The sequence below is a fragment of the Colletotrichum fioriniae genome, assembly GCF_027942845.1.
Source record: "Colletotrichum fioriniae strain IMI 355084 chromosome Unknown scaffold_1, whole genome shotgun sequence".
In the NCBI taxonomy this organism is placed as follows: Eukaryota; Fungi; Ascomycota; class Sordariomycetes; order Glomerellales; family Glomerellaceae; genus Colletotrichum; species Colletotrichum fioriniae.
Window position 1 is genome coordinate 4,443,160 of NW_027076837.1, and position 15,569 is coordinate 4,458,728.

General features: G+C 55.4%; 5 protein-coding genes across 5 annotated transcripts; 3 read left to right on the forward strand and 2 right to left on the reverse strand.

Moving 5' to 3' along the window:
* Window positions 1-61: 61 nt before the first annotated feature.
* On the forward strand, window positions 62-847 carry NUD1_2 (Protein nud1; the record flags this gene model as incomplete). Its single annotated transcript, XM_065756134.1, has 2 exons — window positions 62-68; window positions 102-847. The coding sequence occupies 2 exons, from the start codon at window positions 62-64 to the stop codon at window positions 845-847; spliced, it is 753 nt and encodes a 250-aa protein (XP_065615374.1).
* Window positions 848-3,898: 3,051 nt separating this feature from the next.
* On the forward strand, window positions 3,899-7,120 carry N0V96_001124 (uncharacterized protein; the record flags this gene model as incomplete). Its single annotated transcript, XM_053195213.1, has 1 exon — window positions 3,899-7,120. One exon carries the CDS (start codon window positions 3,899-3,901, stop codon window positions 7,118-7,120), a length of 3,222 nt encoding a protein of 1,073 aa, XP_053047183.1.
* Window positions 7,121-7,386: 266 nt separating this feature from the next.
* On the reverse strand, window positions 7,387-8,218 carry N0V96_001125 (uncharacterized protein; the record flags this gene model as incomplete). Its single annotated transcript, XM_065756135.1, is given in 2 exon segments — window positions 7,387-7,750; window positions 7,770-8,218. The coding sequence occupies 2 exon segments, from the start codon at window positions 8,216-8,218 to the stop codon at window positions 7,387-7,389; spliced, it is 813 nt and encodes a 270-aa protein (XP_065615375.1).
* A 996-nt stretch (window positions 8,219-9,214) lies between these two features.
* Window positions 9,215-10,726, forward strand: ALG2 (Alpha-1,3-mannosyltransferase-like protein; the record flags this gene model as incomplete). The annotated part of the gene is given in 3 exon segments (XM_065756136.1): window positions 9,215-9,392; window positions 9,478-10,478; window positions 10,490-10,726. The coding sequence occupies 3 exon segments, from the start codon at window positions 9,215-9,217 to the stop codon at window positions 10,724-10,726; spliced, it is 1,416 nt and encodes a 471-aa protein (XP_065615376.1).
* A 3,364-nt stretch (window positions 10,727-14,090) lies between these two features.
* N0V96_001127 (uncharacterized protein) lies at window positions 14,091-15,136 on the reverse strand (the record flags this gene model as incomplete). Its single annotated transcript, XM_065756137.1, has 2 exons — window positions 14,091-14,861; window positions 14,909-15,136. 2 exons carry the CDS (start codon window positions 15,134-15,136, stop codon window positions 14,091-14,093), a joined length of 999 nt encoding a protein of 332 aa, XP_065615377.1.
* Between the last annotated feature and the right edge of the window lie 433 nt (window positions 15,137-15,569).

A 15,569-nucleotide genomic window follows, 5' to 3' on the forward strand; every position in this document is an offset into this window, starting at 1 on the left:
ATTACTGGCTTTACCAAGGCCCGACATCTGGATAGCCTCTCTCTAAGAGAGCAGCGCGGTGATGTCCAGTTGATCTTCCTTCCTTTCCTCGGCATACGAAGTCCGCAAACTCTTCCTTTCCGGCAACTACATTGGCACTTTTGAGCCCAAGGTAGATTTCCTCAACCTGCAGCTGCTTGAACTTGCCAACTGCGGGCTCCGTTGCCTGCCGGAAGGGCTCGGCCAGCTGATGCCGAACCTGCGCTCGTTGAACCTCAACTTCAACGCTGTCGCAGACCTGTCACCGATTCGATTCATTCCCCGGCTCAAGAAACTTCTTGTCGCCGGCAACCGCCTGGCAGATTCGACGACGGTCACGGAACTCTTGACGGACTTCCCGCACCTGACGCAATTGGATTTGCGGGACAATCCAATCACGCAGGGCTTCTACCCGCCAGTCCACGTGACTGTGTCAGCGGACCGAGGTCACGTCGCGGACCCCTTTACGCTCCCCGAGGCCGATCCGGAGAGAGACGCGATGTTTGCCCGGCGTCTCGACGAGACGACGCGTCTCCGGCGACGACTGTACCAGGTTGTTTTTGTTGGATGCTGCAAGAAGCTGAAGCTGCTGGACGGGCTACCTGTCAAGCGTCAGCATATGCTTGCCCGCGACCCTTCATTTCAGGCGTTGGTGAAGGAAGGTCTGCTCCCTAGCGATGTCGCCCAAGTTCCGATTGTTGCTTCTTTGGCAGGCGAGGCTCCGAGTGAGACGCCAGCGCCGGCCCAGAAGCAAACACCGGCGCGGGCTCCGGTCTCCGTCAAGGCTGACGACAGCAGCCGTTGGAATGCAGAGGATAGCTTCGCTTGAGACCGCAGAGGGAGGATGTACAACAACAGAAACGAGTGGGCTCAAAAAATAGGCGTTTTGAGTATAGCATGGGTTGTTCTTTTTCTATCATCTCTTTTCATCCATATGGGATATTTTTCGGGTTCGAAAACAAGAAAGGCGTCTGGGTAATTGATCGAAAAAAAAAGGGTGCCAAAGGGACTACCACTATTATTAATGACTGAAACGAGAGGAGTATTGTACGAGTACGTCACGGTAGAAAGCATTGCTTCAGGAACATGAAAGAGAGAATACAGGCTCTGTATATGCAATACCTTGGTTTTGAGACTGGTTCAAGATGATGGTGATGACGGTGCACTGTGGTGTTCCATGTTGTCTGCCATGTGAGAGTACCCGGTACCTTGATAGGCAAAGTGAAGCCCCGTGTAGCCGGGTCCCACACTCCGTCGTCGTCACGATTGCCGAGCCGGCGCCTCCGGGGAGAGGGATGATGGGATCGAGTATGAGAAAGACATGTGAAGCGCTACAGATACCCACTACCACCAGATTTCGATTATGTACAGCAGGATCGGAAATCTACCTGGCGGTGGCCCTCGTATTTGGCTAGGTGTCGTCAGTTGGGTGATGGTCAAGGCGCCACATGATTAATGAATTTGGTGTCTCCGTAATCACGGTGCACAAGTGTGTGTGCGAAGCGTTCCTGAGTCGGGTCATGGTCCTTGGGATAGAAGAGTCTTTGGGTTTCAAGGGGAGATTATCGGCGGCCGAATCAAGCAAGTAAGAAATCAATTTCTTCCGTGGACGCGGTGCAATTCGCCCACTCACACCTTTCAACCAGTTTCCCGGTTTAGAAGGGAGGGCGACGAACGAACGATCCGAGTTGGGCAGCAGGGAAATTTGGCCATCGCCGCATCGCGTGGTGTGGTTAAAATAAGCAACCCCCTGAGGTAATCTTAGAAAAAGGCACTGTCACGCATAGTTTGCGAATTTTTGTGTGAGTGGTGCTAAATAATGAGATTTGATGCTTGGCTTTCTTTTCGGAGCCTAATAAACGGTAGTGCCGGGGGCGGCGTCGTCGTCGTCCAGTGTGAAATGCACAAAATCCGGATGATGCGCCCGACGAGACGAGATGCAAGGCGGAAAGGTAAGGTAAGGTATCCACAGTCCACACACGCAAAGGAGATCACCCCTTTTGGACCCCTAAATCGTTAGTCTCCTTTCCGAGCCCCCTCCCCTTGGGACGACTGACGCACGCGAGATGCGCGCGTGGGAGGCGTCCAGTCTTCAGATAGGCGCGCTGGAAGGGAGGGGATTGCCTGTGTAGAGATTGGTGTTGGAGGCCGCCAAGACAGGGAAGTCAGTGCTAAGTGGGAGTCTGGGACGCGATGAGCTTTTTTTCGATGTGAATGTTTTGGTGTGTAGGGCTCGATAGTGAGGCTGTATTATTAGGAGAAAGAGAGCGAGCGCCTAGGGATATTCCTCTATCCTCCGCTGTTCCAAATCCAGTCTTCTCAGTTCTGTCGAGTTTCCAAGGATCCACGGTGGAGCTGGGACGGGAGAATTGGAGGAGCAAAGTCAGGGAACTCCCTTGGAGACAGGGGACGGCATGGGTATGGCAGGGCTAAGTTGGCAAGACTTAAAAAAAGAAGTCTTGGTTTGGGACGAGGAAGAGGCCACGAGAACGGGGAGGTCGAATGGAGGGAGAGCCGGCCGGGGCGTGGCACGTAAGTGTATTAGTTGTCATAGTTGACGGGATGGTGCTACGGTGCTTTGCTGTCCTGTACTGTAGAGTATGCGACAAGTAGCCTGGGCTTGGTGTGTTTCTGGATGTCCCTTGCGTGTTGCATCTCGTGGGAACCCGGCGCTGACTTTTTCTTGTCTGCTGTGTATGCAAACTAGGTAGGTATTAAGTTTTGTGCGATGTGGCCCTTTTTCTCGCGCTTGTTTTTCTTCAGACGTGTCAATGTTGACATTCATGTGGCAAGGTACTTACCTTATGGAGATGGGGCAAGGGAAGAGATCAACAAACGAGGCGCTGCCCTCAAGGTTCAAGGCAGAAAGAAAAAAGTCTGAATATCGCGATCTGATGCCCCGAGATGTGCATGTATCCGTATGGATGTACTACGTAAGGCATTGATGGGTTAGGAGGATGTTCTCCTTCCGCGATAGCTTGACAAGGGCTCAATTTGTGGATTTGCAGTGGGCTGCAGGTCAAGAGGCCTGCGGTGAGGTAATCGCGGCGGACGCACCTCAGAGGCATGTCATCGGGTGGTACCTGAGATAGGTATCCGTACGTAGCAGGACGTATCGTCGCCGCGCTAAGACGGGTGGAATTGGTGGTAATTTGAGCTGGAGCTTGTACTCGTACCTGAGGTGGATGGAATCTTGATGGAAGCTGCGGAACCCAAGTCCCCTTATTATCCACTGTAAGGTAGCCACTAGCTGCTCGCAGTGCTCACCTGGGCTACCTAGGTACGGAGACAGGCTACACTACGACGGATACAGGGCAGAGTCACAGCGAAGCACCCCAGACATGCTGGGTGATCATCGCCCCCCGGTTTGCCTTCCACCCCTGGTCCACGTCAGGCAAAGCCGCAAATGCGCTTCCATTGCATCGCTGGGGCTTGGGAGAGGAGCGTCGGATTGCATAATGATATCGTCCCGCCCACACATACACACACGCACACCCGCAACCGCAACCGCAACCGCACCCGCACCCACGCACACACTGCACACACACTGCACACACACAACACACACAACACACATTGACTACACTTCCCATTTCTGACCTCGATATTACCGCCATTCTTTGGCTCTCCGCTTTAGCGTCTGCGCTATAATCCACCAAACATTTCCTACCTACTCAGCTAGGTCGCGCACCTCACCCTTTTCTCTATCCTCCCTTCCTACTTCCCACGAAGCTCGCGATAGTCACTGAAAGAACACTCAACTCGACAGTCCTCTCACCAGGGCGCAGGCTTACAGCAGCGGGCGCATCCTGCAACATCCTGCTGCCGTTTGCTTTTATGAAACCATGACGTTTGGCGACATCATCGCCCGCCAACCAACATGGACCCCGAGCCTACTCTCCCTCTCGAGCGCTCCGTCTCGCAGCACAGCGCAACGTCCATGAGAAGCGGACGCTCACATACCGTACGAGCCAAACGATCAAAGCTCAACTCCCAACCCTCGAGCTCCGCGAGCTCCATCGCCGCCTCCGAAGACAAGTCGCTGACGAGCTTCCCCTCCTTCTCCCCCGACTCACCAAGGGGCGAACACGCCTTTCCTCCTCCGCCACTGACCCCGGAACCCGAAGCGCCTCCTACCGTACGCAAGATCTCCGATACCAGGCCTGGTCCCATCTCCCTGCTGGGAAATCTGACTGGTTCTTCCGCTGAACAAGCGGCTCGCGATGCGCTGTTCGAGGACTCGCCCATTTCAACCCACAAGATACCAGGTGCCCTTCATCACTCCGACGACGAGCACATTGGCCGTCTCATTGCCAGACATGGCGCCGTTGCGCTCGTCAGGCAGGTTGCGACCGACCTGGCACAGCGCGATGCCCAAATCGCCCAGCTGAGGAGAAAGGCCGACGAAAGGGAGAGGGCTTTGCGCAAGATTATACTGGAATGCGGCTTATCTAACCTAGACCTCGAGAAGAGATTAAGAACCATCGAAATCGAGGTCAAGACCGAACGCCCCGGCAATCGTCGCAACGAGAGCGGGCTTTCTGACCTCATGAGCGATGCCATGCAGGATACCGTCAACGTCAACGTCTTTGGACAGACTGATGGTAACGACGCCACGATCCGCGCTAGCAACCTAGCCATGCCCTCCGTCCCCGACGGAAGAGGAACCGCGAGAGGATGGAAGGATTATCTCTGGGGCGGAACCAGCAGAAAGGGCAGCATGCCCAGCAGCATCAACGGCGACGACATCGCGAGACCTTCAACTGTTGTGAGAGCGCAGTCCACTGCTGAAAGGCGACCCGGTCTCCAGGACGATCTCTTCAGTCCGCCCAGCGAGGGCGTGCCCCCTGAGAGCGTGCCACCAAGAACGCCCAGTCGAGCGTCTAGCATTCAGTCTGGACCCCCAGGGTCGCGCAAAGCCTCAACTTCGGTCGCAGCTAGCCTCATGAGACTGGTGGCCGGAGGCGCAATCAACACGCGCGAGGGTGGTCCTAATCGCGGGAGGTCTAATAGTGCTACCCAGCCGCAATCGCAGTCGACCCCGCGAGCGTCCTCAACCTCTAGCGCCAAAACCACTCAGTCCAGCCGAGCGGTCTCGACGGCGGGCGGCCCCAAGGCTCTCATGGCCATGCGCAGAACCACAGGCACCGCGAACGCTCCACCAGTCAACACTACCGCCAGGACTCAGCCGCAAGAGAGATGGGACACTATGGTGAATAGTCCGACGAATGCAACCTCGAACCGCCAGGAAAGTTACGGCCCCGTCGAGATGGATGCAATCCTCCCACCCGAGACACAACCGCCCACCTTGACGCACATCTACAACAACTATATTGGAAGCGAGTATCTTACTGATCGCTTCGGCTTCATTTACGATCAACGCAGAAAGAAGAGGCAGCGCGAATCTGCACAGATGGCTCGTCACTTGAAGCAGGGCGGGCGTACCGAGATGCTGTCAAACGGCCGGTCAGACTTGACTTCGCCAATGATTGAAGAGGAAGAGGAGGTGCTTGCAAGTCCTGGCAGCGAAGAACGACCTGGCAGTCCATCGTCTACGGAGGAACGCGCCGGTGAGGGGAAGCCCAAAAAGTGGCAAGATTACCTCAAGCTGGCCACATTCCCCACGGAGCTCTTGTCTCACACCCCCTCACTCGGCGCACCATCTCTTGAGGTGCTGGAAGGCGGAGAATTGGGCCTCAAGTCACCTGGACTCATTGCAGCCGACGAGCGAGGATTCGTCCCGATTGCGAGCACAACAACATCCGTCATCGACAGCGAGGCGACACCCCCGGTTGAGACTGATGCCGCTGCAGGAACGGTTGTCAGGGACGACACAGAACCTGTGAAGCTCCTTCTCCAGCACATGGGCGAGCTGCACGATTCTCTGCAAAGAGACAAGGCGGCCCGTTGGAACGAGTTCCTCCGCAAAGTCAGGGCGGAGAGGAAGCGAGATGGCGAGGCTGCGGCCGCAGCAGCAGCCGCGCTTGCCGAGGCTCGTTTTGAGCGGCCGGCCATGACCATACCCGAAGCTGCCATAGCCGATGGCGAGCTGATTGGAATCACCGGTCTCGGAAACAAAGGCAAGGTTGGGCGCGCCAAGAGGTCGGAGTTGAGGAACTTGGTTCTCGGAGGCATCCCGGTGAATTTGCGCGCAAAAGTCTGGTCTGAGTGCTCTGGCGCCACCACGCTTCGTGTTCCCGGATACTATCAAGATATAATTGCTCGACCGGACGAAGATGATGACCCGCTGGCAGTGTCCCAGATCGATATGGACATCAACCGTACTCTGACCGACAACATCTTCTTCCGCAAGGGGCCGGGCGTGTCGAAGCTTAAGGAGGTGCTCAAAGCCTACGCCCGCCGAAACCCAGAGGTCGGCTACTGCCAGGGCATGAATCTCATCGCAGCTAATCTGCTGTTGATAATGCCGTCAGCAGAGGACGCGTTTTGGATTCTGACCAGTATCATCGAAAACATCCTGCCGTCTGGATATTACGACCACAGTCTCCTTGCGTCTCGCGCAGATCAGCAGGTGTTGCGCCAGTATGTCGTGGACGTGCTACCTAAGCTGTCGCAACACCTGGACGATCTCAGCATCGAACTAGAGGCACTCACCTTCCAGTGGTTTCTCAGCGTCTTTACCGACTGCCTTTGCGCTGAGGCTTTGTTCCGGGTCTGGGATGTGGTGCTTTGCATGAACGACGGGAGCACTTTTCTGTTCCAGGTGGCGTTGGCGCTGCTTAAGCTGAACGAGACGCAGCTTCTGCAGTGCGACACGCCGGCGAGCGTGTACACTTACATCAACCGCCAGATGACCAACCACGCCATCAGTATCGACAACATGATCAAGGCCTCTGATGCTCTGAGGAAGCTGGTGAAGCGCGAGGATGTGGAGGCACGTCGCGACAAGGCGATCCAGGCGGAGAAGGATGTTACGAGGCAGAGAGATGAGATGAACGCGGCCAAGAAGGCGAACAAGGCGAACAGGAATGGGAACGGCGTCGGCAATGACAGTGGCAGCGGCCAGGAGGAGAACGGAGCAACTGAGCCGGATTTGGATGTCCGTGACCCCATGCCGATGGAGCAAGACGTGCAGACGTGAGAGATGAGAGCAGCGGTGATGCATTTCAGGTGTTTGAATGGACGTCCATGATACCCCCTCTGTCCGATTGGGAAGACACAAAAATAGCGTCTCTTTTTTTTTTTCTTTTTTTCGACAACACAATACACGATCTCTTGAGCAATGGAAGTACGACATGAATGATATGCTGTGATGTATGGGTTCAACTTTCGTGCAGTATTCGTAACTATCGTACTCGACTTCTATAACTACCCTACCCAGAGACTTCCAAATCTAGTGCTCGTCTCCTACAACTTGGCCCTACCAGCCTTCCATTTCTGCACAAACCTCTTTCCCTCCGCAACCCTCGCCTTCTCCAACTCCTCCCTCTGATCCCAAATCTTCTCCTCGCTCTCATAATTCTCCTTGCTCAGCACGTACGCGCTCTCCTTCCACATCTCCATCTTGAGCACGGCATACACCCCGCTCTTGCCCCTCTCCGTCAACTTCCTCTCCGCAATCAGCTTCAGCGCCTCGTCGAGCCCGCCTAGCGCGTCGACGAGACCCGCCTCGAGGGCCGCGGGGCCGGGGAATCGTTTGGCTTCGAGGACGATGTCCTGGTAGATTTTGGGGGATGCGCATTTGATACGGAAGATGGCGGACATGGGGGGGCTTCAGAGGTGCCCCGAACTCGAGCTCGTTCATGCAGAGGAAGCCCTTTTGCGGGTTCATGACGCGGTAGTCGTGGTGCATTGCCGTCATGAAGCCGCCTGCGAAGGCGTGGCCTGGGATTAGGGCGACGGTGGGCATCGGGTAGGTTAGCAGGCGTTTGAAGAGGGCGTACAAAGTGTCGGGGAAGAATCGGGGCGTGGCGAAGGCGTGTTCGAGGTCGAGGCCGTTTGAGTAGAATTTTGGGATTGCAGAGGTTGTGACGAGGACGCCGGTTGGGTGGGCGAATTCGATGATGTCGAGGGCGGCGAGGAGGGCTTTGCAGAAGGGGGTCGTGAGGCGGTTGTCCGGGGGCGAGGACCAGGTGAGGAGGTAGACTAGGGGTGCTGGGGTTGTGCAGACTATGGTGCCGCCTTGGTGGGAGTCGATTTTGGGGATGGGGATTGTGAAGAGGGGGGTTTGCGAGGCCATTTTTGTGAGATGGTGTTTGGTGGTGATGTTGATGAGAGTGAGATTGGTGAGAAGGGGGGTTTATGTCGTTTCCACACGAGGAAGCCTGAGGACAGATCGGGCAGGCGATGGCCAGAAAAGACTTGAAACTTGTATAAGGATTATAATACACGTAGTGTAGTCTTGATAGTGAAGCTATAGTATGAGAATGGATGACAGTTGAGATGGCTTTAGATCACAAAGGCTTGATTGAAGTTGAAGAAATCGACGGATGGGTTCTAAGTAAGCGCTGCTGACCTCGGTTCGGCAAAAGGCACTAAGGAAGAACATGCCTCAGACGCAGTCATGATTAGAAAATCCAACGTGCAGCGCGCAACTCGGCTGACACCCTTCCCCGAATCCCCAAATCTGAGGTACCTCGAGGCAAGGCAAGCTCTGTTATTCCGATGCACAAGTGTCAGTCATCCAATCACATAGCTTGTCATCTTTTCCAGTTCCCAGATTTTGGGATGGATGGAATCCTTTTTCCGAGCTCCCTTGTGTTCATGGAGAAACTTCCATCCAGTATCAAGCTAAGTACCTTTGAAAGGTTAACGGGCTTTCACATGTGAAGAAAGAGCAGCCCCAAAAGGAAGACCGCCAAGCTCCTGCGGCTTCTGATGCACCCCAGAATCGTCCTGGCCATCCACAATTCGCTTACCTTAGCTGAGTGGGTCTCCATCTACCCCTGCAGGGCTCCTCCTTACGTAAGGCCAAATCCCACTTTATGGTATCCAATCAACACCTGCCATTGACAGAGCTACCCCAATTCCAACTGCCCTGCTGGCTGCTACCGCGTCGTAACTCCCACTCAGTGGTCCCCGCTGGCTCCAGTGTCAGGTCAGATCGTCCACGTCTCACAAGTCGCACTTCTGTCCTCTTGCAGGAAAGAAAGGCAAACAGACAACCAAACAATATTGGGAATTTCTTCCCCCCTTCAGCTTGCCCTCGAATACCTGCCAGAGACGAATCACGGCCATGGCGGAGAAAGACGACGATCAGAGGACCGTCGTCTTCTTTCACCCGGACCTCGGCATCGGTGGTGCTGAGCGTCTCGTTGTCGATGCCGCCGTCGGCTTGCAGAATCGAGGCCACAAGGTGGTCATCTTCACCAGCCATTGCGACAAGAGCCACTGCTTTGAAGAAGCTCGAGATGGTACGTCTGCAGCCTCTTTTGCTTCTTTCGCCCCTGGCCTCGCATTTGAAAAAAGCATTTATAATCTAACGTATCTATCTACTAGGAACCCTCGACGTCCGCGTCCGCGGCAACTGGATCGTCCCTCCCTCCATCCTCGGCCGCCTCACGATCCTCTGCGCCATCCTGCGCCAGCTCCACCTCCTCGTCCAGATCTACGCCACCCGCGAACTCCAGTCCCTAAACCCAGACACCTTCTTCGTCGACCAGCTCAGCGCGGGCCTACCGCTGCTGCAGTACCTCGCCCCCAAGGCGCCCATCCTCTTCTACTGCCACTTCCCCGATATGTACCTCGCCCTCGGCCGCGAAAAGTGGTGGAAGCGTCTCTATCGCGTACCCTTTGACTGGGTCGAGGAGTGGAGCATGGGCTTCGCCGACGAGATTGCCGTCAACTCGGGCTTCACAAAGGGCATGGCTACGGGCGCGTGGCCGAAGCTCGCCAAGCGCAAGAACTTCAAGGTCGTGTACCCCTGCGTCGACATTGCGCCCAAGAAGGAGAGCGAGAAGAGAGCCATTGGTAACGGCAACGACAAAGAAGAAGCCATTTGGACGGACAGGAACATCATTCTGAGCATCAACCGCTTCGAGAGGAAGAAGGACATTGCGCTCGCCGTCAAGGCTTTCGCGGCGCTTCCTGCGGACAAGAGAAAGGGCGTCCGGCTGGTCCTCGCTGGCGGATACGATCCGCGCAGCATCGAGAACTGCCAGTACCACAAGGAGCTCGAGAAGCTTGCCGCGTCGCACGGGTTGGAGTCGTTCACGGCCAAGAATATCATTACCGCCTTGTCTGCGCCCGAGCACATCCCGGTGCTGTTCCTCCTCTCCATCCCATCGAGCCTGAAGGACTCGCTCCTTCGATCGGCTAAGCTCCTCGTCTACACGCCCTCAAACGAGCATTTCGGCATTGTACCCCTCGAGGCCATGTTAGCCGGCGTGCCCGTTCTCGCGGCGAACACGGGCGGGCCCAAGGAGACGGTCATGGATGGCGTGACGGGCTGGCTGCGGGCGCCGGACGAGGTCCTGGAGTGGACCGTGGTCATGGACAAGGTGCTCAACAGCCTCAGCCGGGGCGATTTGGAAAGATGGGCAAGGCGGGCGTGCAGAGGGTGCGCACCGGGTTCGGGCAGGAGAAGATGGCGGAGCGGATCGAGAGGCTGCAGGACGAGATGCTGGCAGAGCCCAAGATGCCGCCTCTGATGAACGCCGTGCTCAACTTTTTGGGCATTGTCGTCTTTTTCGGCTTGGGATTGGTCACGTCGCAGATGTTTGTCAATGCGAAGCAGAGGAGAGCTTGAGGGACGGGGCAGGTCTAAGGCGAAAGATGAACTGTGTTTGTGGTTTTTGTCGTAAAAGGGAACTTGGCTGTACGATACTCTAGTTGTCGGATACTGATAGATTTTATTCTCCTGGCAAAAAAAACAATACCCCTTCGAATCTGCTTCCATCTTTCCATCTACTTGCGCTACCTTACCTACCTAGTACGCAGACTTGAGTACTCAGTCTTCCCCACATGGTGCGAGTGAGCTTGGAATCAATGTTAGTCACTCGAATTGACCCCCACGTAGCGGGGTAAACGCGGATGGCACGCAATGTACACGGTAGCGTAACTAACTCCCTCTCCGAATCTCCGTTCCGTTACTTGAGCCGGATGTCTTACCTCACACCTCATTTATATACCGAAGGGGGCTATACCAAATCACGGATTCCCGCAACATCACCAATGTCATCCAACACTACGAAGCTCGACCCGGCGGCCATGATAAGCCGAAAAGCCCTCGTCGACTTCTTCTCCCAGAGTCTGAAGGCGTTCCAATCTTCAAAGGATGCGTTTCGCGTTGTCTGCACACTTCCTCCCCGAGTAACTCCCCAAGATGCTAGCGGAGAGTTCAGCACAACGACACCGGCGCCGGCGCCGCGGAGGCCGGATGGGAATGTGAAGGGGAGGCCGGTGAAGAGTCTTGTTGTGTTGGATTCTTCGTTTAACCCGCCTACGCTTGCGCATTTACGGATGGCGGCGTCTGCGGTGAGAGATTTGCAGAGGAGGAGGAGGAGGAGGAGGAGTACAACTACGACGACGAGGGGAGATGGAGCTGAAGCATCGTCATCATCGGGTGTGGTTGGGGATTCGGGTCAAGGAGGATCGGTGAGGTTATTGCTTCTCCTGGCTGTGAATAACGCAGATAAGAAGCCTAAGCCTGCGGCGTTTGAGGTGAGGTTGGGAATGATGTATGCGTTTGCTGCGGATCTGAGGGATGAGGTGCGGCGGACGGGGGTAGATGGGGCCGAGGAGGAGGAGCAGCAGCAGCAGCAGCAGCAGCAGGAGGAGGAGGATGTTGAGGTCGACTTGGGGCTGACGACGATGCCGTATTTTCACGATAAGAGCCAGGCTATCTCGGACACGAGGTTTTATGCCCAAAGGGAACGGTGGGGAGGGGAAGGAGGGAGGGAGCCGGAGCAGGTGTATTTGGCGGGATATGACACGCTTATTCGGATCTTTAACCCAAAGTACTATAATGCTTCTTCTTCTTCATCACCGGAAGGGGCAGGGACGCCAATTCGAAGAGCGCTGGATCCGTTTCTGGGCAGGTCTAGGTTACGCATCACGATGAGGACGGATGATGAATGGGGTGGTGAGGGGGAGCAGGTTGCCTACCTCGAGAGTTTGAGAGACGGAGGGCTGGAGGAGGTTGGTGGGCGAGGGGCGTGGGCGGAAAGGGTTGAGATGGTCAAGGGAGGGATGAGGGGAGGAGGTTGTTAGTAGTACCAAGGTGCGGGAGGCTGCTTCCCAAGGGGATGCAGAGATGTTGGGACGGCTGGTAAGTGAGAGGGTGAAGGGGTGGATGCTTGGCGATGGGTTATATTGTGAGTGAAGGTGGTGGTGAAGTTTGATATCTGGGAGATGTTGAGTTCCTAGGACCGGAATTTGGGTGATGAGGGCTTCGTGTGTTGCTTGATCTACATGGGCTTCCAAGGCAGATTCTGTTGGCCTCTAACAACATCGAGGATGTGCGGCAAGTTCGCGGACGTCGTTCATATGGGTAGATGGGCACACAGGCTCAATATCATTCTGATTGACATCATGGAGCCGAAGAATCTCGTCCAGCTTCAAACATCAGGAGGCAACCCAGGGCCGCAGCTTCTCCGGATAGCTGTTGCTGCGGCCATTGTGTGCTTCTATCAATCTGTTCAACTTTCACTTCTCAACTCGATAGCTGGAAGTAATTTCTTCCTTCAGTGCATACGGGTGGCCGGTCACGACACATCTCGACATCCAGTCATACTATGCCAGCACCTCAGAGATACCTGCTAGCTCTTCGCGAAGCAAGCCATCAGGGACTGGGTTCTTGATGCAAAAGCACATACCATACCCCAAAGATGCTTTCATCGACATCGACACTATCTCATTGACCCATTTTCCCTTTGGTTGGCGCCATCCTCAACCGCCAGAGAGCTTCTCGCAACGTCAATTCTGTATATGAAGAAGAGAAGTTTTCTCTTGACTTGATGCCTGATTCACCAATATCTTTCCAGGCATCTCTTGCCATTTCAAACCCGCTCTTTCCATCTTCACGATGCAGATTTTTTACATCTCCAGCCCCGGTACGTACTCACCCACCTACCAATTTTCATCATCCCGAATTCTCATTGGCCGACCCCTTACTGATGCCGTCCCCCACCAAAGACCCACTCTTACATCTCTCCAACGTCTATAAAACGTCGCCTCCCGACCGCAGCTCTTAGGATTTTCTCTTCTTCTTTTTTCTTCATGTCGACAATACTTCAGAGAATCATTTCTATAGTATTCGACCTACTCTTGGTTCCCTAAAGGAGCTACAGATCCCACCCTGGTTGATGATTGATATCCTCGACACCCTAGAGTGATAACTCTGGTTGCCCTCGCACTTTCCGCAAGGAAAGCGGTTATTTGTCTTTTGACGAAATACTGTATAGAGGGCGGTGATGATCTCGTCCCCCTTCGCGGTCTTGCCTTTTGGGCGCGTGGAGGGGGTGGGTGTCGATGGACGTCTGACAGGCTCTGATTCTTTTCTTCTTTTTTCGTTGCGCGCTGGAGCTTGTTTCTCTGGGCGCGAGGAAGAAAAAAAAACCTTTTTTACTCTCAATGGCAGTGATGCACACCTTGACTACACTCCGAGATACACCAATGCTCTCCCATGGTCTTTCTCTATTTTGGTTCAAGGAAGATTAATTTCTTTAGTCCAATACTCACCGCGGCATCCATTACACCGTGGACGTCGAGGTCCACAAACGTGGCTAACATCTATCCCTGCTAACGTGATATTTCCATGACGGTTACCTTGTCTAAATTTGCCTTTATCTCATTTCTTCCATCCTTGTTGCAGATTGTGAGCTGTTGGGCTTCGATGCGTGAGAAGCCCGGCTTTCCACAGGCTAGCCGGACAGCTTCAAGTTAGCGCTCTGCGACGACCAGAGGAAGATTTTGATTGGTCAATTCGATCTTCTGTCAATGCCGTAACTGCGCACTTGAACTAGGAGGACTCTTGTAACGTCGTGGAATATGGACATGGAATGCCTGGGATTGTAAACCAGTGATGCGCTATTTTTATCTATCAGATCTAAGCTTCAACATCACTTCACATCTGCTGATTTATGATAATTTCCCAGCTGTGTGAATCCTTTTTAGTACGACCTGCCTGATGCATAACTCTGAGGCCTGGCAGACTCGTAATACCCATACGCCAGATCTCCGGCATCGTGCTCCTCCCTTCGGGGACCGGGACCGTATGCCTCAAAGGATCGCGGCGTCCGCGGCATCTCGGCGTACGTCTCTGGCGTCGGGGGCCCAGTGTACCCCTCGCCCACGTACCATCCATTCCCGCTCGGGTATGGTGGTGCGCCGCTGCCACCGCCGCTGCTGAGGTTCCCTTCGCTGGCGGACCTGAGCTGGCCCTCGCTCGCAGATCTGAGCTGGGCCACGTTCGTCGCCTCCCGCGAGACCACGCCCCAGCCCGCGGGCGCCACAGGCGGTCTCAGGAACCCTTGAGCCGGCACGGGTGAAGGTGCGGCTGCTGCAGCAGCAGCTCCCGTCGGTCGACCACCACCGCCCGCCGCTGATACGTCAAAGCACGCCGCGTGCACGAGGACGAGGCCGGCGACCTTGACGAGGGTAAAGACGACGCCGAACAGCGAGGAAAAGGCCCAGAGGCCGACGATGGCGGCCAAGGCGGCGAAACCGGACATGATGCTCTGCGTGGAGGCGTACTTCCTCACGCCGAGGTCGCGGGCGAGGTCACGGCCGTTGTAGGACTGGATGAAGAAGCCAAACTTGACGACGCCGAAGAGGGCGGCGAGGACGAGCCAGTGGGTCGCCAGGAGGGTGCCGACGAGGAGGATGAGGTAGACGTTGCTGTGGCGGGGCAGGTTCGTGGCGAGGCGGTCGTGGAGGACCGCCTGGGAGGGGGCGGGTGGAGGTTCTTTGGGTTGATGAGGTTCGTCACCGGGGTGTCGGGGAGGGGTCCCAGTTCAAAGGTTGAGGTGGAGAGGTTCGGGATGGATTGGAAGGCGTGGAAGGCGTTTTGGAGGTTGTTGAACATGGCGGCTGGTGTGAAGGAGGCCGTGTTTGAGCTCACAACGGCGCTTCCTTTGGTGGCTGCTGGGGGATCGTTTGACGACGAGGAGCTGCCGCTTCCGCTTCCGCCGCCGCTGCGTCGCTTCTTGCGGTGCATTGTGTCGCGGGGAGGTCTGGCGTCACGAGAGCGGGATCGTGAGCGCTGCCTAGCGGAGGAAGAAGAGTCTTGACCTCTGGTAGTCGGTCTGAGAGAATATTCAGCGACGTCCCATCTCGAGTCCCGCGCGGATGAGGTTGGGTAGCCATAGGGCTCGCGATATCCAGAGTCCCTTGTGGGAGCATCTGAGTAGGAGGATCTCGCCATGGTCGAAAGGCAAAACTGAATGAGAAGCTTGCGGGATGAGGCGTGAGGCGTGAAGCGTGAAGCGTGGAGGGTTGAGGAATGAAGGCAGGGTCTGAGGAATCCAGAAACTGCCGGACGATCAAATTCCAACGCAAAAAAATACAGGTTGCGGACAGGAACTCACTGAGTCGAGTATGAACGAGGGAAGGAAAAAGCTGGGAGAGACAAAGAGAATGTTCGGTCGGTC